This window comes from Bos indicus, chromosome 16 (assembly GCF_029378745.1).
Source record: "Bos indicus isolate NIAB-ARS_2022 breed Sahiwal x Tharparkar chromosome 16, NIAB-ARS_B.indTharparkar_mat_pri_1.0, whole genome shotgun sequence".
Classification (NCBI taxonomy): Eukaryota; Metazoa; Chordata; class Mammalia; order Artiodactyla; family Bovidae; genus Bos; species Bos indicus.
The window spans coordinates 60,690,924-60,716,891 of NC_091775.1; the positions used below are offsets into that span (position 1 = coordinate 60,690,924).

Genomic DNA, 25,968 nt, shown 5'->3' on the forward strand with positions numbered 1-25,968 from the left:
GTTCATTCAGGTTTGTGTACGCTGTTACCGAATGAATTTTTTGGCCAACCCAATATATGCTTTCTCCCTAAACATCCCCCCAGGGCAGTGGTCTTCCTTCTGCATCTTGGGCAGCATGTTTCCCAGCAGAGCAGCGCTGCTCACAGCCGTGTGGAGCTACTCCCGTAACAGCAAGGAATAGCATCCATCACATGGACGTTTGTGTGTCCTCTCTAACCCTGACCATGACTCTCCTTACCATGCTTTTCCCTGAGCAGATGAAAACAATCCCTGGGTAGGAAACCTGTTTTTGGCTCGGGGGGGTTGTTCCTCACGTGTTTTTTTTTTTTTTTAATTGTTTTCTGGAAAATGGCAACTTCATGTTGGAAAGGTTCTAGAATGATTTACCTAGCTACTGAAGCTAAGATTAGGATTTCTCTCCTAGTCTTTGCAAAACTAATGATATTTTGATGGGATGATTTTTATTTTTTTTTTTTTAATTTAGATGAGTCTGCTTTTCTCTGATTGCCATTTTGTTCCTTCATTTTTTTTTCTCTTTTTTTTAATTCATGTATTCAACAGTGTTTGGTTCCAAGATGTTGGTTCTAAGGCTTTTTTTTTTTTTTTTTTTTCTTTCTGAGATTCAAAAGTAAAATGAAAGCAGTCTTCCTTATTGGGGAGCTCTCCTGGAGTACCTCTGAGCTGGAATGAGTCTAGGAGCTTGTGTTTTCTGTTTGTTTCCATGTGTTATGTTTCCGGCATCCCCCTCCAGCCACATCTCCCTTCCCACATTCAAATAACCCCTCGGTCTAGCTTTTGGCTGCTCCTCCTCCTCTCGCTGTCGCATCCTCACTTTGTCGGTGACTATAAACTGCCGCCATGTACTGTTTCAGTTTTGAGCACCACGTGAAATCTTTCCACATGTGACCGGTGTGCCCCTTTGGGGGCTGAGAACCCATAGATCACATGCACTTCTCCTCTGTGAAATGAAACCTCTGGTGCTTCTTTCTTTGCCACCTAATTCCTGTGTTTAAGTTTTGACCCAAAGCACTTACTACAGCAAAGCAGCTTGACACCTCTGTCTCATAGTCTGAATAACACATGGTGTCATTTTTATGTGACATCTTAGGGTCCCAAGGGGTGATGAGTAACAAACCCTGCAATGCTGAAGGGGAAAAAGAAACAGAAACCCACTGGGCTCAGGGGAAGCTGGCCTGACTCGGGTGCAGAAAGAGGCAGAGACGTTCCATTTGTCTGGGAAGCATCATGTGCACTGCTGTTTGATAGAAAGCATTAATTAGAACAGTCATTTGGTAGAGCATTACGGCGAGTTGCCCACATGGAGCCATAATAAAGCCCCGTTTGGTGTGTTGTAGGAAAAACGGATCGTGTCGCTGGATTCGGCCAACACCAGACTGATGAGTGCGCTGACCCAGGTGAAGGAACGGTACAGCATGCAGGTCCGAAATGGCATCTCCCCCACCAACCCCACCAAGCTTTCCATCACGGAGAATGGTGAATTCAAAAACAGCAGCTGCTGACGGACGGGCCTCACAAATAGACAGACTGTGGGAGGAGACAGAAGGAAACGTCCCCACTCTCCTGTCCCCAGCCCTCTCCCCAGCCCCACCAGGTTTACAGAATGCCGCTGCTTCAGAACAGCAGGGTGGTGAGCAAGTCTGGAACGGAGAAAGGAACCTTGTCTTTCAGGGCATAAGGCTAAGAATTCCAAGGTCGACGCTTCCCCCACCCCCACCCCATGTCTCTGTGTACATAGGGAACTTAGTTCTGGGCCATGTACAGAAAATACCACTGTAATATACCCAAAGGAAGTTAATAATGTAGATTACCTTTTTAACTATTGCTATTTTTATTATCGTTGTCCTCTTGTTGAAAGCACTGCAGTTGTTAGAGGAGGAAATGTAGGAACTATGTACGTGAATGAGAGTTGAGCCCAGCCGCTCAGTACGTAGAGACCACGCATCTGTCTGATAGAGCACACGGTCCGTGACAGGACATGGTCAGAATGAATTTTTCAGGGATTCATCTGCCAGGTTAAAAGCCCCGCTCTGGTTCCCTTGTCCTGTAGGAAAACACGCAAATTACCAAGATCCAAATGAAACAGTTCATCCCACTGATCAAGCGGGACTGGTTCTACATGGACAGCTGATCTGCTTGGGGACACACTGTCCCAGAGGACACAGATAAGAGCTGTTGCATTGAAACCGGACTCTAGGAGGGGTTTTTGTTGAACTCCTGTTGATGTTCATTTCCTTCTGTCTGTAGCAGATGGAAATTTTTCCACTTTAGGTAGGGGGCTTTTTTTTTTTTTTTTTAACTCCAGTTGTAATAAAAGGTGTTCTTTTTCCTCTTTAGAGTTTACAAAACTATAAATATCTGTGTCTCTAGAAACCATCTTCATCTTCACACACCCACTTGCCCTTTCCTCCCCCGTGGTGGGAGCAGTCATCACCAACAGGGTTTACTCTCCCCTGGAGAGGTTATTCAGATCTACTGTCCATAAGCCATCCAAAAGAAACACCCTTTCTTCCGTACAGAAAAGGGCTAACCATATCATACTATAGCAGGAAGCTCTGAATAGTTCCCAATTAAAAATTTTTCTTCTATTTGTAAGTTACAACTCTGGTTTGGGATAAAGATTTTATCCAGTGTACTAGCAGGTCTCGGGGCAGGGTAATTTTATCTCAGTCTTTCACTTTTAAATTGCTTCTTCTTTTAAATTTGGACAAGAAATCTAAATCAGAAGCATTGCTCTCTTAAAAGTTGTGATTACTCTTAATGAAAAATAAAATACTGAAAGTGGGAGGACAGCGTATTCCAGCTGTTATTCCCATGCTCTTTGTATATTTGGCAATAATAACCCAGTCACTAGTTGTCATCCATGGCTTTATTGTAGGACAGAAACAGTTATGGAAGTTCATTTACTTCCTTTTTTTTTTTTCCCCAGAGGTGTGAAACGTCATCTTAAATGCAACCTTGATTATCAGAAGTATGAAATGTTACAAGTTAGACAGATAGTATATAGACAAGTATATATACACATATATTCACACATATGTACATATAACTGCACAAATAGGAAAAGTTCCTGCCTTCTATGCTGTCGGATTTAATGTTACAAGGAGTTAGAATCTCATTAAGCAAGATCTAAGCAATTGCTTATATTGAGAAAGCAACCACATTTCTCAAGTAAGTTAATGATGTTTATTTTAAATGATAAACTTTAGGGAATTTTTTTTTTTTTTTTAAGGGAGAGGAGAGAGGGAAAAAAACACCCGAGGAAGCCATATGCATGGAGTGAGTGTTTCCACATAACGGAGTACTTAGAACTACAAAGGGGACGAGAGAACATTTATCAGGTCCCCTTCTGGGTGACGCCCCAACAGAGTCACCAAGCTTCCCTTTCCACTGTACCGCAGACTTGCACTCTGACCTCTTAAGCACTGCCCTCCGGTAGATCTTTGTGTTTGACCTTGTATTTCAACAGCCTCACATGGCCCCTGACCCACAGTCTTTTGAAATACGTCCCCTCTGTAACATCCCCATTTCTGCCTGTCGAAGATCTAAAACAGGAGCTGCCTGGTGTGCTCATCTGATCTGCAGACATCAGGCCACATAGTTTGGCACTTGTGTGTTTTCTTGACCCCTGGTCATGATTTTATAAATTCTTAGCCCCTTTCCCTCCAAGTTGAGGGCACACTGTGACCAAAATCACTTATTTGAATAGGAAAAAAAAAACTACCAATTCTGAAGCAGTGCTCAGTGTGGGGGGAGAGGGTATGTAAACATAGGTCTGTTCTTGTTTGTGACTATTTTCAGCTCTAGCCATTCTCTATAAAAGCCTTCAGAAAACCTGGTAAAAGAATGGTCAGCTTCAGTGGCCTTAAGTATGTATCGTTGGTGATGTCTTGCATTGAGGTTTGGAAGTTCTCGGGTAGTGGTTATGGATGACAGAGGTCTGATAAACTATTTTGGAGGGTTGGGGGAGACACACAAAACCAAATATGTTTTTTTTTTTTTAATTTAAATTTATGTTTTTGATGGATGCAATACATCTTATCGGCATTATGTGAGCTTCTGAGATGGCTGCCTCACTTGGAAGATTAGATGCCCAAAATGTTTGTATAGCTTATGCAGCCCTCTGTTATTATCAGGTTATCTTGAATGAAGAGGAAAGAGTATACACAAATAATAAAATCAGAGGTAAGCTAGAAGTTCAGTGTAGTTGCCAGATGTTAAATTTTAGATTATCCTTTGAGCTTATTCCTATCTGAATATTTTTTCTGAGTATTTGTTTAGAGAATGCTGCAGTCTTACAGAACTTATTCCAAAAGATTTTTTAAGTATGGAAAAAGTCAGCAACAGCCAATAATTTTTATGGAGGTATTGCTCAGTTGGCTTTTCTTCAGCCCAAATAAGTACACACCTCTGTTTTACTCAGAGGAGGTGCGTGTTTGAAGAGAAGTGGGTGGATTAAGATAGCACATCTTGCACGCCCTCTAACACCCAACACGTCACCACGTGATGGGGTGCAGCGTGGACCAACGCTGGAGTTTGGAAATCAGATGAAGTGCTGGCAGAATGCTTGTCTAGCTGACAACCAGACTAGGCCATTAATAAGGACAACATTGGCAGGATTTAGGGAAAGAGCTTAATACTTCCCTTTTATTTTCACTGGAGCAATACGCTTTCTGAGCTGAAGCAGCAAGAAGTAATAACATTTCCTTCAGGTCATCGCATTCCGAGTGTCTGCAATACAAGCCCTGATGGAAGGGAGATTGTAACTCAGTAACTAAGACAAACACTAGACCACTTACTATGTTCCAGGCACTGTTACCGAGGTTCTGCTGGGCTCCAGGGCAGTCTGCTGTAAGAGAAGTGTGGTAAAGTGAGGTCCCCATGCTGCTGTAACTTGGCCTTTTGCACTTGTCACTGAATTGGTCAGAATTAGCTTTCTCTGGTCCACTTCTACCGTCTCCTATGATGGTGCTGGACAATGAAAGAAAAAGTAGGATTAACTATCTAGGACTGCTGTATCCCCTTGAGAATTAACTTGACTTCCGAGGTAAAGCTTTTTGGATCCCAGTCTGTTTACAGATCTGTAGCTCTGCCGACCCTCAGCTCTCTGTCTGGCCCCAGAGGTGCGCTGGGTTGAGAGCAGTTCTTTTTTGGAAGCCCCAGAGCAGGACTTTGCCATCAGGTGAGTTTGGTCAGAATTTGTTCTGCCTTCCATCTAGGTTCAGTTCTAGTCATCTCCATTTTGGAGTTTCTGAGAAGACTGGTTATGGGACTGAACTTGGGGAAGGAATCCTCCTTGGGATGACCGAAGGCCCCCGTGACCCTGACTAGAGTTGACACCAGGCTAGACTTGTCACTGGGCGGGACTCAGCGGCTCTGGAGCCCACTTCACAGCTTCCCTGGACTTTCAGCCACTTCTCCAGGGGCCATCTTCTACACATTATGGGCTTTCTTCTTCATTTCCCCTTCCCTTTTTCAAATCTAATAGTGAAATCTCCTGCTCACTTCAGCAGTAAATAGTTGCCTACGCACCCCCTACCAGAGGGCCAAGGATTTGGGATACTTTGGTTTTTTAATCAATATGTCCATTGAAAGGGCCTATTTTGTTTCCTTTTTTAAAAGCAAGATATGTTGGGGTGTTAAATTTTTAAGTAGACTCTCTGTGTTTGAGTGATTGTTGTTAGTTCTAGAAGCATTCTCTTGTCATGACCCAGTTATGAATGCTCTAGAGTTTAGGAAAGACAAAAGTGATGAAATTTGCATGAGGTAGAATAAATATCTTATGAAGAGTGAAAGAACCTGAGAAGATACATGATCCAAAAGGGTCTAATGCACAGCAGTCTTCTTCAAAGCCCAACGGGTTCAAGGAAACAGGAGGATTTATTATCCTTTGCCCCATCTCAAAATATACGAGATACGTAGAAAGGCAGTTTCTGTAGAAACATGATGTGGGCACCCACGCAAAACACATGATTCTTAGGGCTTCCTTTTTCTGAATGTTAATCCATCTCATCAAGCAGTGATTCCCAAACGTCTTGAGATTTTTAGATTTTATGCCCTCATCTGTTAGATTGTATGACAGTGGTTCTTTCCTCTTTAAAATGTACCATATGTGTTATATGTATATATGTTAAAGTGACTTGAAATTGACTTGGTTTGACATTATCTCAAGAACCCAAGATAACATTATTGATACCTTGGGAAGTCATAGAAATAAAGTTGAATGTCACTGATCTGAGAGTAGAGTCCAGAAAGAAGTAGCTTTGGTTCCTGATCGGTTTATCCTCAGGTGTTTGAGTAAGGCTTGGCCATGAGCCACCCAAGGAGCCAAGTGGTGGTCTGCGTCCATATTTCAGCATGCATTTCAATTTTCTCCTCAGTTCTTAGTGTTCATTGCCTTTGTTTTTTCCCAGGAAATGTTTTAGTTTGAACCTTAAAACCAGATTTATATATTGTAAAAAGATTTTCACAGAGACTGTGTTTTAGGAGGCCTCAATCATCTGTGTGGGATGTATAAAAATTTAAGAATAAATATCATTTTTATGTCATTTCTACACTCCCAAGGGAAAATTTCAATTCCCAGTTCACCAAAAGGTTAAATACTAGTTGATTCAATGACCACTATCCTGCAGAAAATTTGAAATAGTAAAGGTTAAATTTTGACTGGTGCTTAGACATTTCCTCATTACATTAACTCAAGACAGCAGCATATTAACCTGAATCACACCTGTAAGGAACTTACCTTCTAAATTTGACTTTGTTCTTCATCTCCAGGGCCTTAATAAGAGTGTGTTAAAACACATGACTATTTTACAATGATAGCTCTAAATAATTTATTTTTTATTTCAAGAAAGAAATACACGTTAGAGAAACAAAACCCAAGATTTTATTTTATTTTTAAAGCCATATTTTTGTGCTAGTAGCACTTAGATTGCTCCATATGTGAGATCCATATCAGCATTTCATTACCTGGGTTTGTTCTAAAAGAAGATTTATTTTTGTTCTGTGAATAACTTTTGACAGTTCTTGTACATGTACAGATATAGATACGTTTGAGGTCTTTTATTGATATTCCTATGAAGAATACAAATAAACTTTAACTTTAAACATTTCAGACTAAGGTTGCTACTGTATTTGACATATTACTGTTTGATTTCTAGCATGTCATCTGGGTGATTAGGACACTTGGAGAAGAACCAGTAACAAAATCTATGTAGGAATATTATGCTGAAGGTATATTTTAACATGAAGAACAGCATGTCTTAGAATTTCCCAACTTAGAGGGAAAAAATATTTAGCTGAAGGGCAAAGATAACATGCATCATATTGTAACAACACCCTTAAAAAGCTCCTCATTCTGGAAAATTTGAAATCTCTTTACCAGCGTGTAACTGAATAGAAAATGGAAGGATAACCCTACTGAGCACTCCAGACCAGTACTGGCCTCTCTTAATTCCTCAATAGATTAACAGGGTTTATTTCAGGGTAGTGTTGTTTAGTTGGGACTTTTTTGCTGCTGTTGTTCTTATTTGCTTATTATTCTCAAGGTTGTTATTTCCACATTACCCCCATCTTCTGCTTACCTATTTCATTCTTTAAAACCCCAAGATGCAGGTCCCATAAGCAGTTTTCTTACATGCTAAGTTTAGTTCTGAAATTCCACCAGTTAGCCTCCTCACATATCTAGCTACTTCTTCTATTCTACTAGGAATTAAAAGACTAAAATTCACTCAAAATCCAGAGAAAATTGTGCAAGGTCACAGTAGACGTGTTATTTTTTGTTCACTTTGAAGCCAACCCATTTCAATCTGAATTGCTCATGACCTAATGTAAGTTTTAAGACGTCTTGGATCTGAAAGATCAAAAAGGGAGAAACTATCATTGATGCTATCTTGGGACCTTCCAGTCTTAGCCCTTAACTGTCCACCCGTCTACCCTTTATGTCCAGCCATACGCTTTACTTTTCTTAGCTTCCTTCCAGCTACCTGCCTTTTGTTGTTAGTGCCTTCAACAATAGGAAAGTACATAAATCAAGTTTGTTAGACCACCACTCCCCGCCCACACACACACACAGTTTAATGATAAAGGGGCCTAAAACAAATGACTTAATCAAGAATTCTCAATCCTGACTGTTCATCAGAATCACTTGAGATCTTGAAAAAGTGAACGTGGAGATGGGCCTTTAGGCCCTCCACTGAACAATTAGATGGAGACTCTAAGGACTGGACCAGGGATTACCCAAGGGATTCTAAATTCAGCCAGGTTAATGACCGCTGGTCATATCTTGCTCTGAGCACTGTGTGTGTGACTGTTACAATGTTCCTTCCGTCACCGTCCATGGAACTGGGTAAATTGGCTGTAGGTGTTTTTTTTTGCCTCCTGTTTGGGATGTTAAATGCTGGTAAAAATGATAATATGTACTCTACCTTGTCCCTGCCAATTCCATCCTTTAAATATGTGATAGAAATTCTCTCTGTTAATATAGGATAGCCATATTCCAACAAGAGTGACCAAAAGCTGGAATTTCCCATCTTGACCCCAATCTTCCCATTATTGGTTTTAATTTAAAATAAAATGTAGATGGTTTCTGGTTTGGAACCCCGTCCCCTGACCCAGAAAAGGGGGAGGCTACCTTGACTTTTGTAGATTTAACACTCAGCACTGCAGTCTTATTACTTGAACTTTTACTAAAAACAATTTTATCGGAAGCCAAATTGCATCATTTGCAACCTCTTCTTCCTTCAGTGAGGGCTTCCCTGGCGGCTCAGATGGTAAAGATTCTGCCTGCAATGCAGGAGATGCAGGTTCGATCCTTGGGTCAGGAAGATACCCTGGAGAAGGGAATGTCTATCCACTCCAGTATTCTTGCTTGGAAAAGTCCATGGACAGAGGAGCCTAGTGGGCTATAATCCATGGAGTCACAAAGACTCAGACACGAGTAAGTGACTAACACTTGCCTTCAATAGAAAAATGCACCAAAAGCTCTCCAGTTTCCTCCCCACTGCCAGGCAGACACTTGTGCCCATATACACACACACACACACAACCACTCTTCCTAGAAACTTCCATTTTTGAGATTTTTGAATGAATTGCCTCTGTGCTGTTTCTTTGGCATATGAGTAAACTGCAGTAAGCTAACAGATGGATCTCAGTCTGTTTCCTTGTCTGTAAAATTGTGATTTTGGCTAGATAGCCTACGAAGAACTTTAGCTCTGACATCTTATGATTATTATCTGATATCACTGAAAAATGTGCCGTTAGGTCATATCTGAAAATCACTTTGGGGCTTTTGTCACAATATTTAGGAACAGTTCTTCCTCGTCACAATTTCCTGTCTCACGATACTTTTAAAAAATAGGAGAGGATAAACAAAAGCCTGGAACAAATGTATATTCAGAATAATAATTTGATAATAATAATAATATTTAATGTTTATTGAGCACTTCCTATGTGCCAGACAATTTCCAAAGCACTTTTTTTATGGAATACTTCATTTAATCAAATACCAACCATATGAGTTAGGTATGGTTGTTCCTAATTCATGAGGAAACAGGTTCAGAGAGACAAGTTTAGGTGCTCCAGGTCACACCACTAGCAAGTGCAAAGCCATCATCCAAATTTGGGTCCTTCTGACTATGCTGTATAGACTTTTTTTTCTAAGAGCTCAGGAAAAATGTTAGAAAAGATCCGAGCATGTGAACCAGCCTTCATGATGAACCAGAGCCAGAAGGATGGCAATGGCAACAGATAAGCTCATTCTTCAAGACTATTTCTCCATTATTGGCTTTGACGGGATGGCTTTGCATTGTCAAGTCATCTGACTGATCAGAATTAGAGGACAGAAGTCTCACCTCACTCAGAAATTGGTCTTTCATGTCTTCTGGGTCCATCAGAACCGGGATGAGAAAATCTGCTTTGAGGATTCCAAAGAGTTGCCCTGAAAAAGAAAGTATTACCTGGATCAAGGCACATTATCTCATTGCCATCTGAAAACTTTACATTCTTAGCGGTCAGGGAGTGCCCACTGGACACCATAGGGGCTACATGGTGATGTAGGACTTTAAAACGAGAAGAAAGAAACCAGCTAGTGGCCAAAAGTAGAGAGTTTCATGAGTTGAGTAACTGCTGCTCTCCTCCCATAACCTGGCTACCCTCAGGCAGTTATTTCCTTTGCTGGCTCCTGTATTTTCCTCCTTTAAAAAAAAAAAAAAAATTTTATCTTTGGTGGGGTGGGGGGATGCACCATGCAGCTTGTGAGTCTTAGTTCCCCGACCAGGGATCAAACCCTGGACTGCCAGGGAATTCCTTTTAATAAAATTATCAAGTAGATTGTTCCACACTATGCTGGAAATATTCACCTCTCCCTGGACCCACATTTATAAAAGCCAACTCTACACCAGAAAACTCTTAGATTCTCCGAGCCTATAAACAAGCCCAGCCTTTGGCCCTGAGCACTGCAATCATAGGAACTAAAGCATCATACAGGACCACCTTATAAAGTTAATAAAGCACCTCACTATCTCTTTGGGTACTTGAACAACCCTGTGATGAAGGCAGGTCATTTTTACTACATTCCTTCTGCAGATGAGAAAGAGGAGATTTGCTCCCTGAGCTTCCACAGTCGTCAGGGAGCTAACTCTAGGATCCTCACCCTTGTTCCCTTCCCAACATGTCAAGCTGTCTTTCATAGAAAGGTCTCGAGTGCCCCATGCTGAGGAGTGGCTGTCCAGATTTAATTGATTGGTTGTTAAGAGTGAGAAACTTGGTAGCCAGAAGCAGTTAATTACCTGGTTTCGGTGCTGGAGTTTTTTCCGTAGATTCTGGGTGATTAGCTGAGCTCCAGTGTTGGGCTTGAGTGGCAGGAGCTGTGCCTGTCATATTGGTGCCACTCCTTTCACTTGTCACAGCTACAAGAGGGGAAAATAAGAGAGTTATTGCAAATACAGCCAGGAGCAAGGTGGTCAGAGATGGGTAACTGCCCCTGAGCTAGAAGACAAGCCTGGGCGGCCACCATCCTACAGAAACCATCCCGTGTGGGAAGCTCAGTCCTTCCCAGACCCTTCACTTACCCCACAGGCTCATGTACCCCGTGTCTACATCATCATCCCTCATAAAGTGTCTCTGATACCAGGATTTGTGGGGCTTGGGCAATATTATATCTCCTCAGTGTCAAATGTTTATTTTTAGTAGCTCCTACGCCAAGCCCAATCCCACTATGTGGTCTGCCAGCTACACAGAGCCCCACCATGGTACCCAGGGACCCCCAGCATCTCCATCAAGGGGTAGCACCTCAAAGTACATATTCCAAAGCCTAGCTCAGCAACCCCCTCACCCCCTTTCTGGTTGCCCATCCCCTGAGGCTCTCCAGCCAGAGATGCCACATAACCCCAGCTGCTCCCTCCCTCCTCACTTGCTCTCACATTCAGTCACCAAAGTCCTGTCAGTGCCTTGCAGATGTCTTTTTTTTCAAATATGGAATATTTGAACCATATTGTTTTGTGATATATTATTGTAAAGTATTTAAGTAAAAGTGTCCCCTCCCCTGACCCAGGGACAACCACTATTAACAGTTTGCTATAGAATATCCTTCACACACTTGAATTTTTTAATTTGAATGCATAAAGATCTACCTTATTCTCTTTCAAGGCTGCATAGTATTTCATTGAATGTACATAACTTATTTAATCAATCTGCTTTCAATGGACATTAGATTTCACCTCCAGTTTTTCAGTGTAATAAACAATGCTGCAACAAGCAACCTGTGTGTGGCATGTACGCGTCAATGTGTGTGTGCACCTTGTACTATTATTTCCTTAATAAACTGCCAAGGGTAGAATTTCTGTATGAAAGAGTATGCACATTTCAGAACTGACACGCATTACAAGAATGGGAACACCAGTTTAATGCACTACCCAGCATCTGAGAGTGCTGATTTTCTCACATTCTTATCAGCATTATCACTCCAAATCGTTGCTAAACTGGTAAGTTAAAAAAAATAATGTAAATACATTTTAATTTGCATTTCTGTGATTCAGTGAGCAAAGCTGAGCATTTTGCAAAATATGTTTGTATTTATATTTCTTCAGTTAATATGACTTGCAAGCAATGTGAAATCAGCTCCAAGTCCCTGCTCACTCCACTGCTCCAGTTCTGACCTCGACTTCACTCTCCCAGACTGTGCAAGTCTTTCCCCCCACACACACTTCCTGTGTCTCCACGTGCCCTCTTCTTTCCCCACCCAAAGTATTCTACGTTTCTTTAGTGACTTGAGTAAGTTTTGTGAAGTCCAGGAGCACAGAAGGCAGGGAAACACATATTCTTGTTGCCTGAATGTAACCATTGTTAACATTTTCACACATTTTCTTCTAATCTTTTTTCTGAGCACAGTTGATGTTTCCTTTCAGAGTTGTTGTGACTGTGTTACATGTGTAAGGTTGAATCATCTTTTGTTTTCCTTTAGCATCCTGACACAGGCATTGCCCCTGTCACTATTACTGTCATCATAACCACCTTGCTTCTGTTGACTACAGATCTGAGCATTGTGCTGCCTTGCTAAGAAAGCTCTGATGGCTCCACTGACTGCAGGATACAGTCCTTCAGAATTTGGCCCGGTCCACCTCTTCCCCCTCATCCCTTGATTCGTGCGTGATTGCCTGCTAAGTCGCTTCAATCGTGTCCCACTCTTTGCAACCCTGTGGACTGTAGCCCACCAGACTCCTCTGTCCAAGGGATTCTCCAGGCAAGAGAATCGCAGTAGGAGTGGGTTGCCATGCACTCCTCCAGGGAATCTTCCCAACCCAGGAATCAAACCCAAGGGTCTTATGTCTCCCACTCTGGCAGGTAGGTTCATTACCACTAGCACCACCCGGGAAGCCCTCATCCCTTGCTACTTCCCTTCCAAATATGTGACAGACATTCCAGTCACCTCAAACTGCATGTTTTTCCCGCACACGTTCACCATCTACCTGTCTTTGCTCATGCTGTTCCCTCTGCCAAGAAGAACCTTCTAGCCTTTGCTGCCTGATGAAATCCTCCATTACCTTCTGTCCATCGACCACCACCTTTCCAGACAGAATGCATGAGTCATTTTCCTGTCAAGGCTCTTGGTTCACCCTTCTGGGGGCAGTACTCATCAAAAACTGTCCTAGTTATCTCTATTAGCCCTTATTAGACTAAACTCTCTTAAAAACAGGAAACAGGTTCTGCTCATCTTGGTATCCATTGCCTTGTTCAAAACAGGTACTCGGGAAAGGATTGTTGAATTAAATCATCTACCGGTATGCAAAACACTATCCTAGCCCTGGGAAAGATACAAAGAGGCATAAAAGATAAAACAGCCCCTACCTGTGAGATTTCAGTTAATAATTCATAATGGTGATCATTCATAATCATTTATAATTAATAAAATGAGAATGAGGCCAACCCTGTCTGTTGAGTCAAGTAAGGACAGGGATGAGAGACTGAATGAATCACTAAGTATTTACTGAATTGAGATTAGAAACAACTACCATTCATTGAATGTCTGCCAGATGCCAGGCACTGAACGATACCTCGTGACATCTAGTATTTTTCTTTAAAGATGAGAAAAATGTTGGGAGAGGTTGGGAAATTTGCCTAAGACCACACAGTAAGTAGAGGACCCAACAGTCTAACCCTTGACTGTTAGCCTCCTCTAGCCAAAATATAATTTTCCTCCCCTAGATCGCCCCACCCTAAATTATTATCCAGGGAGCATGAGGGGGTAAACGGTCCAGCCGGTAAACTCACTCCCCCATGGAATGATCTGGAAGATACCCAGAGAGTGGAGACGTGGCCCAACACACACACCCCCACCCCCTCAACCTCCCTGACTGGTGGCCCGGGCATGGAAACTAGGACTTGGTCTCCCCAAAGGAGGAGCCGGGCTCCAGGCCGGGGTCCCCAACCCCCGGGCGGGCACCTGTGTCGGGCCATGGCCGGCTGCCAGCTGTCTCCGGGCCTGCGGCCTGGCTCTGGGCTGGCCCTTTCCGGCGCATGTTTGTTCTTTGGAGCACAGCTGAGCTCCAAGGCTCCGCGGTGCTTTCTTCTGTCCCCGGAGGTTCGGCACCGCTGGACCCGCTGGATGTGGCCGCCCCGGGAGTCGCCGTCACCCCGAGGTGAGCCGAGGCCCCACGGGTGGAGCCGAGCGAGGGGCCCGCTGCGTCCTCCTGCGGCCTCCCGGGCCCACCCTGGGTACCGGAGTCCTCCGGGGGTGCGGGGCCTGGAGCAGGGCTGGAGGTGGAGGCCAGGGGGGTCTCGGTCACCCCCTGAGGGACAGTGGGGCTCCTCCAGTGGACCAGCTCCGTGGGGCTCGGGGTAGGGGTCGGCGAGGAGGCCGGGGGCGCAGGACCAAAGGATGTGTTCTGGGTGGTGACCGGCAAAGTCCAGGGCCCTCCGTCCGGGGGGATTGGGACGTGGGCCGGAGGGCTCGGTGACGCTGTCCCTCTGGGCTGGGGTGCGGGAGGGCCTGCGGAGGCGGAGGTGCTGGGGCCGAGGGTGCCGGAGCTCAGCTCGGAGGGCTCCGGGCTGACTTGCTGTGGGAAAGGCCCTGCAGAAACCCGACCTTTCATGGCGTCCGCGGGACCGAAGCTGGTGCCTACGGCAGAGAGAAGGCTTCCCTGGGGCTCCATGGCCCTGCACCTGCAGCCGCCGGGCGGCTTCTCCTCGCCTGGCCCTGCACACCCGTGGCAGACAGGGCGGAGCCCGGCGGCGGGCAGGGGAAGCTCCTGAACCCGCCTGGTAGAGCCTGGGTGACCAGCGAGCCCCCGAGCATCTCAGCCCAATCCCTTGTTCCTTAGCAGCTCACAAGGCCCCCACCCCCACAGGATCCAGGCCTCCCGGCTCAGCCCTAAGCATCGCCTTCAGACCCGCTCCATTCCCTTTGCAGGCTAACTTCAAAACCACCCCCTCCAGGAGATCCTCGGATAATTACAGGAGCTGGAACAATCCCCTTCCCTGTGTTTCCCACCAGGCCTGTGACTACACAGGAAGCACTGCCTGTCAGGAGCCCTCCTCCTGCTGGCTGTCAGCCTTCAGAACAGGCCCTGCCTTTGCCTTGTGTCCCCGGAATTAATAAAGCTCTGTGTGTCCACGAGCTGGTCTCCTTGCTCTGTGTCCTCAAAAAGGGCAACAATACCTTTGTCTGATGTCCGACTCTGTAAAGATGCCAGAACTGTGATTTTTGCCCTCAATTATCCTAGTTTGCTTCTGAACTCACGGGAAGCAAAATGAGGTAATAGCTGTGAAAATGCTTCAGGAATTTTAAAACGCTAAAGGCACACTATCCCTGTGATTCCCAGCCATGTCCCCACACACGGTCCCAACAACTCAGCTCTCATCTTCTCTCCTCCCAAAGAAGGGATTTGACGGGCACCTCTGTTGGGCTTCCCAGTCTGGATGCTGGACCTCAGAGGCCTATCTGGTGATTTTTCCTCAGGAGCACTACGCAGCTGGGCAGTGAGAGGATCTTCCCCTTTTCCTGTCTCTTGACCTCACCAGAGAGACTACACAGCCTTTCACGGGTCCCCTGGCCCAGGAGCTGCAAGGCCAGTGGCCTCGTTCAAGGAGGGAGGTTGATGGTAACCGAACCCTCCTCCTCTGAACCCCAGCTGGCCCAGCAGAGTGAGGGGCCAGGGAACTGCTGCTCCGGAAGTGGCCCATGGTTGCCGCCCAGGCGGCTCACCTCTTTTCCGGCTCCTTCCTGGCCTTTTTAGGAGGATCGCTTGGGACTCACCGTGTGCTACAGAATACAGTCCACCCTCTCCACATCCCAGGCCCTGGAGACCCTTGAATTCAGCCAAGAACAGGCTCAAAGCAACCCCATATGGAGCAGAAAACAGGGGAGTGTACTTGGCCTGGGCATCATCCCCATGGTCACTTCTGAGGAGGGCGTGTAGAAGAGCTGAGGGAGGGCTGCAAAATCCCGGTGTCCGATGGTGGGATCTGTAAGCAACGCCAACGGGGAGTGTGAGAGCAAGGCTGACATGGGGGAGCACACAGCAACCCCAGGTCTGCCACTCCGGACGTGCTGCTCCAGTGAGAGCCCCGCCAGACACTGACGATCAACCTCCCGTTACAGAAGCCAGCTCGGGAGGGCGCTGTCACAGGAGAGATCCCTTCACGATCTTTATTCTGCACAGCAGCTCTTCAAGGGAAGAACCATTGTTCCTGTTTTATAGATAAGGACCACTATTCTCATCAAATCCAAAACACAAAAAGAAACAGCCAAGAATGGGCAAAACCAGAGACAGAGATTAGTGGGTGCCAGGACTGAAGGTGGGAGAGAATGGAGGGGGGGACGCTGCTAAAGGGTAAGGAGTTTCTTATTGGAGGTGATACAGTTGTCCTAAAATTAGGTAGTAGTGATGATTGGGCCACCTGGGTTGTACTAAATCTCACTATACAGGCCACTTCCAAAGTGAATTTTAAGGACTGAACTATATCTCAATAAAACCAAAGAAAATAAGAAGGAAGGGACAAAAGAGAAGAAAAGGAGATGGAAAGAACAGTCAGGATGAAGCCTGTTGTTGAGGAGACATACCACACACACGATCCAGAATAACCAGGTAGGCCTCTGGCTCCCATGTGTTTGTGGTGACAACGACAGTAACAGTAGCTAGTATCTACTGGGCACTTACTCTGAGTCAAGGTCTCATCTAGGTCCTTTATATTCATTCTCACTCATCCTTCAAAGCCATCTTAGGAGGTGCATCATCAATGCCATTTTGGTTTTTTGCAGATGAGGAAAAGGAGGCTCAGAGATGCTGTTCACCTTATTTCTAGCAAGTAATAAAATCTGATTCCAGAGCCCACACTTTTAACCTCTTTGTTGCCAAATAAGTAATTTCCATTGCTAACTGCTAATGCCCAGAGACTGGATGGGGTCCGTTCTATTCTTTAAAGATCCCCCAGAATTAAATTAAAGCCTGCTCCAGAACTCTGGTAACCTACAGAATCTAGAAATACTTCCTTAGATCTATCCTCAACATCTCAAGCTGCCAAAAAAACCCATTTCTCATCCCAGTCTAGCCTTGGGTGGGCCGAGGGCCAGTGGGGGTGACTGTCACTCACCATCAAAGCAGATGAAGGGTTTCAGGGAAAAGCAGGTCACTGCAGAAATTCTGGGGGGGAAGCTCCAGTAGCTCCTGAGACCTGCACACAGTCCTGCCCCAAACTTAGGTGGCTGCAGCCAGGCAGGGACGCTGGAACCCCTGTCGCTGGACCACCTCGGAGACCCAGAGGCTGCGCTGAAGTAGAGGCCAATCCAGGCCTCGGTGTTACTCGTGATGGATTTCAAGTCCTTGTCCATCTCCTCAGTCACCATCTGCAGGTCAGCCAGGTCTGTGTGGTATCTGCGGCAGTACCCCACTGCCTCCAGCCACATCTTTTCTTGGTCAAATCGCTTGAAGAACAGGTTGCCCAGCTGAACCTCAACTGTAAGTAAAGAACATAGAGACCACAGGCCTGAGGTCCAGGATCTCTGCCGGCTCAGCCCTTATCAGCCCTAGACACAGTCCCAGTCTGACCCTTGCCCTTACCCCATCCTCAGGTGTTAGGTTTGATGAAATCCATAATTTTATAGGCAGACTAAATACCAGATTGGGAGAATGGAGGAGCTGTCACAGCAGAAGCTGGGGAAAAGGACATGCATTAGGGAGAGCAAGGGTTAAGAACTAAGCTTCAGTTTATCTATCTGTACAACAGGGATGACCAACCTAGACAGTGTATTAAAAAGTAGAGACATCACTTTGACAACAAATGTCCATCTAGTCAAAGCTATGGTTTTTCCAGTGGTCCTGTATGGATAGGAGTGTTGGATCATTAAGAAGGCTGAGTGCTGAAGAATTGACGCTTTCAAACTGTGGTGCTGGAGAAGACTTGAGAGTCCCTTGGACTGCAAGGAAATCAACCCTGAGTATTCATTGCAGGACTGATGCTGAAGCTGATGCTTCAACGCTTTAACCACCTGATGTGAAGAGCCAACTCACTGGAGAAGACCTTGATGCTGGGAGAGATTGAGGGCAGGAGGAGAAGGGGTTGACAGAGGATGAGATGGTTGGATGGCCTCATCAACTGAATGGACATGAGTGTGAGCAAGCTCCAGGAGATGGTAAAGGACAGGGAAGCCTGGAGTGCTGCAGTCCATGGGGTCGCAAAGAGTTGAACATGAATGAGTGACTGAACAACAACACAGGGGTAGTACCTAAACATATTTAATTTAAATGATTAAATGAAGTCATGAATATACATGATTTAACACAGTACGTGCAAATAATAAACACTCAAGTGGCAGGGTTAAACTTTGCAGGGAGGTAATGAGGAGGCTAATATAATCCTGGTTTAGAATCAGCCTCTTCTGTGGTTTCCAGGGAGTGTGCTTGCCATACCAGCTCTTAGGAGGGTCCAAGGTTGAGGCAGAATAGAGGGAGCATGTGGTGTTCCCAGGCTCATGACATCAGGAGAGCCAGGGACAAGGTAAGCCTGGTGAGGGGAACACCTGCTGGACAGGAGGCTGCTGGACATTCATGGTCCTGACTCCAGTGGAGCTCAGACAGATCGAGACGCCCTCGCCTACCCTGCCCCTGGCCAGGCCTGTCTTACGGGCAGCACACAAACATCTGTGATTCAAAGCAAGGGAAGTTTGGAAAGGATGTGCTTTGGCATGGACCAATTCCAGAAACCTGTTAAAGGATACACCTCTGTTTGCAGAATTGGGACTCATATCCTCAGATTCAAATATGGCCTCCCAAGCTCTGACTCCTGCCTGCTTACCAAGTCCCATCCAGATTTGCCTAATCCTTCCCTAATTTTCCCTATTCAAACTGGTCTTTTAAAGCTACCCTTTGTTAAGCACCTCTAGTTCTCTTCTCGCCAGCCCTGAGCTTTGCCTGTTAGCACAAGTCATCTTTTAAAATCCTCACTATAATCCCCAGAAGCAGACCTCACTTTACAGAGGAGGAAGGGGAGACTCAGGGAGGCAATGACTTATCCAAACTCATGCCTTACTAAGTGGCAAGACGAGGTTCAAATCAGGTACGCCTGCCTTGGAAGCCTGTGTCTTCACTCCACAGTGCTGTGTTCCACAGCATGCAGAAAACCAACTTTACAGAGCTGGTTGAGGAGTGAATTCCCTTTGAAATTTCTCTACCCCCAGAAACTCTTTGTAAAATACCAGGGCAGTAATAGTCCCCTCACCATGTGGACTTCCCTGGTGGCTCAGATGGTAAAGAATCTGCCTGAAAGATAGGAGACCCAAGTTTGTTCCCTGGGTCAAGAAGATCCAGGAGGAGGGCATGGCAACCCACTCCAGTATTCTTGCCTGAAGGATCCCATGGACAGAGGAAGCTGGTGGGCAACACTCCATGGGGTTGCAAAGAGTCAGACCCAACTGAGCAACTTTCACTCACTTTGACTAGGTGGATGGGCCTTGACTGTGGAGAGGTACTGCCCACACCTCCACCCACCCCCGAGTCACTGGGGTGGGGACATCAGAGACTGGGGTGCAGGCTAGGCTGGACTCTACCACAGGCTGGTTGGAGAACCACACGCCCCCCCACACCCACACCCCCACCCCCACCCCATGAATAACAAAGGCATTGAGCCTCTGCTTGGGGTCAGCCTGGGGGCAAAGCCAAGGCATCCCGGGCCTAGGGGGAGGGACAGTCACCTGCTCCAGGTGGACCAGTGCCAGGGAAGGCGGAGCCCCGGGCATGTACCTGGCTTTGGAGTGGCGGTCAGGCTGAGAACTGGCTCCAGGAGGGTGTGGGGCCGCACAGTAGGATCTGTGAAACAAGCCACATGTTATGTGGTGGGGGTGGGGCTGCCCAGGGTCCTCTGTGGGCACTGGGAATTGCCAAGTTGAAGCCCGGAGAAACCTAGCTCCAGAGTGAGTGGGCCCCTTTGTTCCTATCCACGTGTGTTCCATAAATATATATACTGAGCACATATTGTGTGGCAAATGCTATTGCAGGCCCTGGAAAAATAGCAGCAGGAGTAAGGCAAAGTGAGTTCTTTGCTCTTGAAGAGAATATAAGAAGAAGCCAGCCTTGCGAAGAGGTAGGAAGGAATATACTGAGCAGAGCTGAGAAGGGATGGGACCCCGTGTGTAAGACTGTGATTAGAAGTGCTAAGGAAACCTACTGAATATGTCTAAGCAAATTGATCTGATTTACTTTTTTTTTTTTAATTTACATTTTTAAGATTTTACTATGTACAGAACAGGCTGGAGGGCGCCAGGCAGATGCCAACGAGAGCTGTGCTGGTGTGTGGATTTGCAGAGCTGGAGAGAAGCGGATGCAGTTAAGAAGCATCTAGGGAGAGTCCAGAGGCTCCAGAGGGGTTGGGGAAAGCTCCCCCAACATGACGGTTCCTTCAAGGGGACTCCCACGCCCACTCCGGCACACTCACCACTCTTCTGGCCTGGGAATCGCAAGATCAAACCTAGACCACTCTGGGCTACATTTCAAGGCCCCATGATGGGCATGGTGTCGCATAGAATTGGGGACCCATCAGGTTGGCCCTCCATGACCCTATTTGAGGAGCTGGGATGGGCCTTGGCTGACTGAGAGAAAAGCAGAATTGGCCTTTTTTTTTTTTTTTAAAGGAAGGTGCTGTCTATAACTATTCCCTCTGTGATCTCAGAACCTTTAAGAAAAGAGCTGCCTGGACAGAGAGGAGCCAGCCAGGGGCAAGGATGGTGGCGGGGGGCGCTATTTCCCAACAGCCAGTACCACGCGCATCAGGTAAATGGATTATCTGCAGAGATGCACCCACCTGCCTCCCCAAAGCAGGGGTTCTCCCAGGGAGTGGCTGTTCCACATGCCCCCAGCCCCTAGAGACAAAACCACTCTGTGCTTTATCAGGAGATAGACCCTGGACTCTGCTCTGGCTTCTGCATAGATGCACATGGATCCCCAATCTGACTTTCCCTGTTCCCTCCCTTTTTTTTTCCCTCTTTCCCCAGATCCTTAATTGGCAGAAGGAGGGGACATAATGGAACATTCCAGATTTTACTTTTTGTCTACCCTAATTTACACCTGTTTTCTCTGATGGAGTCTTTGGAATGAGGGACAGAAGAGAAAGAAACTAAGGCAGCAGAGAAGAATGTAGCAAACGAGGGTTAAGATAACAGTCAGTTAGTTGTGCTCTGAAAGAACTTGAGCCAGACCCATGCTCGCTCACTCGCTCTGTCTCATTTGCTCCTGAGAGGCGACCCTGGGAGGAAGACCAGGCCCTGGATGTGACTCTGAACACACCGAAGTAGCAGATGAAGGGCCTCCGGGCAGCGCACCAGGCAGCCCCCAGGCTGGGGAGAAAGGTTATTGAATACAGGGTGGCACAGAGGCCCTCCCTGAAGGTGGGCAGCGAGCCCCACGCCAATGCGCTGAAGGAAGAACCGCCAGACCATCTCAGGCCACCAAGGCGCACGTCGAAGAAGAGGCCGATCCAGGCCTCATGGCTGCTGGTGAGAGAGTAGAGGGCCCTGATGCTGCTCATGCTGTGCAGGTCGGCCAGGTCCGTGTGGTGCCACCGGCAGTACTTCAGGGCCTCGGACCAGCTTAGCTCCTCCGCCACCCGCCAGAAGGTCTTGCCTTCGCTGGTCAGCTGCAGGGCTGGGGCAGGAGAGTTGTCATCTTAGCACTGCCCCTACCCTAGCCACGAATCCCAGGTGTCCAGCCACACCATGGGCAGTCTCCCGGCCTCTCCTCTCGCTTTTCGCCCCCCAACTCCTGCCCTCCACTCGGCCTCCAGGGCCTTCACACAAGCCTCTCTCTTGGCCTGAAAGACTAGCCAGCCCCTCATTCCCCCCAACCTGCTCTCTCAGTGCCCCCCCACCACCTTGCATTTCTTGTCTCCCACTTCCCACTGCCCCATCCTGGTAGGCTCCCTTCATATAAGCAGCCCTGAACGTTTGTTAGCGTTAATAACAGTAGAGTGTTCCCTGAGCGCTCCCTGTGTGCCATTAGCTCACTGAATCCTTTCCAAGAACTCTCTAGGTGAAACATCACTACGACTGTTTTCCAAGTTGAAAGACCAAGTCACTGAGAGTTAAGTGACTTAGCCAAGGCCACCCAATGGGAAAAGAGCCAGGGCCCAGGGACCGTGGGTGGGGCTCCCAGGGCAAGGCCCTTTGTCAGAGAGTGGTTTTGCCCTGATGTAGGAGTCACGGGCTTATCACTGGGCTGCACATTAGAATCACCTGGGGAGCTTTTCAAATACACCAATGGCCAGGCCACCAACAGCAAAGATCTTAACGTCTTGCTGGGACCAGCATCAGAATTTGTTTAAAGCCCATGGGGAGAAGGACCTTTTGGCTTATCTATTTCCACCAGACAAGGCAACTTGGAAGCAAAGAACCAGCCTTATTCATCATTATATTCCCAGGGTCACCCAGCACATCAGAGGAACTGGAGGTATTGAAAATGAATGAATGAGTGCACAAACAAATGAGCACATCGGACATCTCACAGGAACCAAGACTTTATCCCCTTGAGGAGGTGCCCGCAAAGGAGGACTAGTTAAGAACTGCCCAGGGCCTTGGGGTGGGAGACGGGGTGTCCTTGTCCTTGAGGAAACCAGCCACAAACCAGAGCCCTAAGGGGAGGAAAGTAAGACCGCAAAACCGCGCACACAGAGGGCAAGGTGTGCATTTGGGGAGGACACGGGAAAGGCCTGACGAGGCACATGCCGAAAACAGTGACGCTCCTCACACCCACCAGAGGCCGAGAAGATGCTGCCTGTCGCCGAGAGAAGCTGGAGGACCCCTGGATGGAGAAAAGGGAATATAAAAAAATCATTCTTATGAGAGGTGAGTCATTTTGATATTTTTTTGTCTGATTCTGTTTATTTTTTTAAATTAAATCACTGGCTGTGGCCTATTAAATTGACTTTAGGATCTAAGGGGTCCCAACCCACAGTTTGAAAAACCCTGCTGCCCCAGCTGATCTCCTGGCTTGAAACACGTAAGCTGACAACTCCACCCCTGAGCTGGGTGTACACGTCCGAATATCCGTTTCTCACATGCACACAGGTCCACACCACAGATCCAGCCTGTCCGGGTCCTCCCAGCCCATCCGTCATGCGGCGCCCCTCACCCCAGCACCTCAAGCCCCACCCAGGAGTCGCTGTCGATGCCCCTCTGTCTCTGACTAGGCAAATCCCGTCAGTTCTACGGCCAGCGTGTATCTGGGACCTTCTTGAACTTTCCACTTCTTTCCATGCCCACTACCACCTGGCTCAAGCCACCTTCCCCTCCCTGGGACTGACAGCACAGCGCCAGCCCCGAAGCTTCTGTCCCCAGCCCTCACAGCTTGCTCCCCACTCTGCGACCAGAAGGGCCTTTCTGATTGTTTACCTGGTCATTCCCACTGGTTACTGGGGAAGGGGGTGGCGCTCCTTACCGCAGCCCCCAGGCCTGTGGGTCCTGGCCCGCTGTCATAGGAAGGCGCCTCAGGCTCCCCAGTTTGCTCCCGCACACAGCCAGCTCATCCACAAGGCTCAGCCCAGCGCCTCAGGGCCTTTCTCTGGCTTTACTCTTCAAGGTTCCTTCATTTAGCCCTTAAGCTCAGCCCAAATCCCCCTTCCTTAGAGAAAGCTTCCCACCCCAGTCTAAAAAATCCCGCAGAAACTTCTCTCTGTGACATTTGCTCGTCACCCTGATCATCTCCTTCGTTGCTTTAGTCACATTCCATGATGATCTTGTTTCCTGACTTTTGGCCCAATGTCTCTAACCCCCACTAGGATGAGGGCTCCGTGAAGTCGGGGGCCATTCCTGACTGGCACCTACTAGCACTGTATGTGTCGATTAGATGCGTAAATGAAGAAATGAATGAGTGAAAGTCTACACAGAACAGCAAACTCCAGGCTCTGACCCCTGGAGGGTTGGGGTGGGCAGGGGGCGGCTATGGGGGGTGGGAAGGTTGAGAGGAGACGTAGGCAGGGGAGGGCGAGCTGAGGCTGCTCTCACGATCAAACTGACTTGCAAAACCAGTCACTTCTTCCCACTTGTCTCACCTGCCACCTCTGAGGGAGGGGCACCTTTCCTGCAGGTCCCCGCTCTGGATGTGCCTGGGGCCCGGTGCCCTCCTGCCCGGGCGGGGGCCTTACCTGCTGTGCAGAGGGACAGTCGCAGCCCCATGACCAGCATGACTATGACACAGGACAGGACCGCAGGTGGAAAGTCACCCCTGCTCTGGAAGAGGCTGTGCCTGGTCTGCGGGTCATTTCTTTCTTGATCCCCACTCTCCTCCTCTTTCCTACTCACCTGGACAGATTTGACTGAACTAACACTTACCCAGTGCCTCCCGCAGGCCAGCCACTGTGTGAGGTACTCGGACACAGAGGAGCAGAAAAGATGGCTGTGCTCCTGCAAGTGACAGGGGAGGTGGGTTACTGGGATGAGCAACGGGCTCAGGCTGGGGAGGGGCGAGCCATGCTGGGGGAGGGAGGAGGAAGATGGCCTGAGAGGTGAGAGCCCTGGGGTCCCCCAGGGCCGAGGGACAAGGGGCCCAGTGGAAGGAGAGAAAAGGGAGGCCTGAGGAGGAAAAGCGAGCTGGCGTGTGTGGGCCAGGCTCGCTGCACTCTCTTCCCTGCCCACCCTCCAACAACCACAGCGCCAGGGACAGCCTGTCACGATCCTGTTTTACAGGTGAGAAAGTTGTGGCTCTAAGAAGGAAATTACGTGCTCAAAACTCCAGGGTAGGAAGTAGGGCAGTGATTCAAGGTCGGGTCACTGCAAAGCATGAGGCGGGGAGGTGTGGACTGCCCCCCCCCCCCCCCCGCCGACAAATCCTACTTCAGTGAGGACAGAAGTGCCCCCCACCCAGGCTAGGCTCTGGCCCCCTCAAATAAGCACAGAACAGATGCCAAGACACTTTCTCTGGGGGAACCCAAGAACAGCTCTCTCTCTCCCTTCCACCCTCCCTCCCAACATCCTGTTTATGCCCACAACTCTCTCCATTCCCCTAAGAGCTAAGCTTTTGAAAACCAAAGCCTGGAAGACTCTTTTTTTTTTTCCTGCCCTCCACCCCTTCACACCCTTCCTGGAGGGAAGGGCAAACAGCCCCTCTGATTGGAAGGGCAAAGGGAAAGAGGAAAAAATTGTTCATGCTTCAACAATAATGTCCTGCACAATGATGGCCTCAGATGACTTCTTCCCAGTGGCAGAACCCATGTGTGCCAGGGCCACTCTCTGGGGATGGAAGAGCGCGACACTCCTGGCCCAGGAAACACCACCCCTGCCAGAACCCTCTCACCCAGCCATTCGCTTAGGTATCCTCAGTCTCATGATGTAAGGGACCTGCTAGGCGTCCCAGGGGAGAAGCCCTGGGGCAGTGCAGTGAGTGTGGGCTCAGGCACAGCCTCCAGTCCCCCCACCCCCCAGGGCCGCTCCTGGTACTGTGGGTTGAAATTCCACATGCCCTTCTCTTCTCTCCCACGACTCCAAGAGCTCCTGGACAGCCGGGACTGCACCACAGTCACAAAGCCCTCATCCCATAATGCTGTTGCAGTTTAGTTACTCGATGTCTGACTCTTTTGTGACCCCATGGGCTATAGCCCACCAGTCTCCTCTGTCCATGGGATTTCCCAGGCAAGAATACTGGAATGGGTTTCCATTTCCTTCTCCAAGGGATCTTTCTGACCCAGGGAATGAACCCACCTCTCCTGCACAGGCAGGTGAATTCTTTACTGCTGAGCCACCAGGGAAGCTCCATCCCATAATAAGTGCAGCAAACACTCTCAATGAAGAGGAGGTACTGTGGTTTGTAGGGGGCTTTGCTATTATTCTTCTCTTTGGAGTCCCTCCTGTCTCAGATTCTGTCTGACCCGTGGAGATCTTGAGAACATGAATGAATGAGGTGACTTAGACTGGACACAGAGGGCCGGTGATAAGGGGAGCGAGGACGGCTCTGGTTACCTGACTTGTGTCAGGAA

The 25,968-nt window shown here is 47.7% G+C and overlaps 2 protein-coding genes across 11 annotated transcripts in view; one reads left to right on the top strand and one right to left on the bottom strand.

The window, feature by feature from the left end:
* Nucleotides 1-7,132, top strand: part of RASAL2 (RAS protein activator like 2) — a 397,112-nt gene extending 389,980 nt beyond the window's left edge. For all 10 annotated transcript variants that reach the window (XM_070768498.1, XM_070768499.1, XM_070768500.1 and 7 more), the window contains one exon: nucleotides 1,356-7,132. In XM_070768498.1, the coding sequence (XP_070624599.1) occupies nucleotides 1,356-1,498 (143 nt within the window). In that variant the 3' untranslated portion in view covers nucleotides 1,499-7,132. The remainder of the gene's footprint in view (nucleotides 1-1,355) is intronic.
* CLEC20A (C-type lectin domain containing 20A) lies at nucleotides 6,704-24,172 on the bottom strand. The gene is made up of 8 exons (XM_070767687.1): nucleotides 24,142-24,172; nucleotides 21,291-21,647; nucleotides 19,752-19,817; nucleotides 17,107-17,469; nucleotides 15,886-15,978; nucleotides 13,958-14,632; nucleotides 9,870-9,991; nucleotides 6,704-7,870 (listed from the first exon to the last, which is right to left on the bottom strand). Exons 1-8 carry the CDS (start codon nucleotides 24,170-24,172, stop codon nucleotides 7,790-7,792), a joined length of 1,788 nt encoding a protein of 595 aa, XP_070623788.1. The 3' UTR covers nucleotides 6,704-7,789.
* Nucleotides 24,173-25,968: the final 1,796 nt, after the last annotated feature.

Bases quoted from the DNA above. Each gene is read 5' to 3' on its own strand.
- CLEC20A (XM_070767687.1), bottom strand. From the start codon at position 24,172: ATGGGGCTGCGACTGTCCCTCTGCACAGCAG. The intron at 17,470-19,751 runs GTACATGCCCGG...CTTTACTTACAG, and splicing joins GACCGCCACTCCAAAGCCAG to TTGAGGTTCAGCTGGGCAAC. The intron at 7,871-9,869 runs GTGAGACTTCTG...TTGATCTTTCAG, and splicing joins AAGACCAATTTCTGAGTGAG to ATCCAAGACGTCTTAAAACT.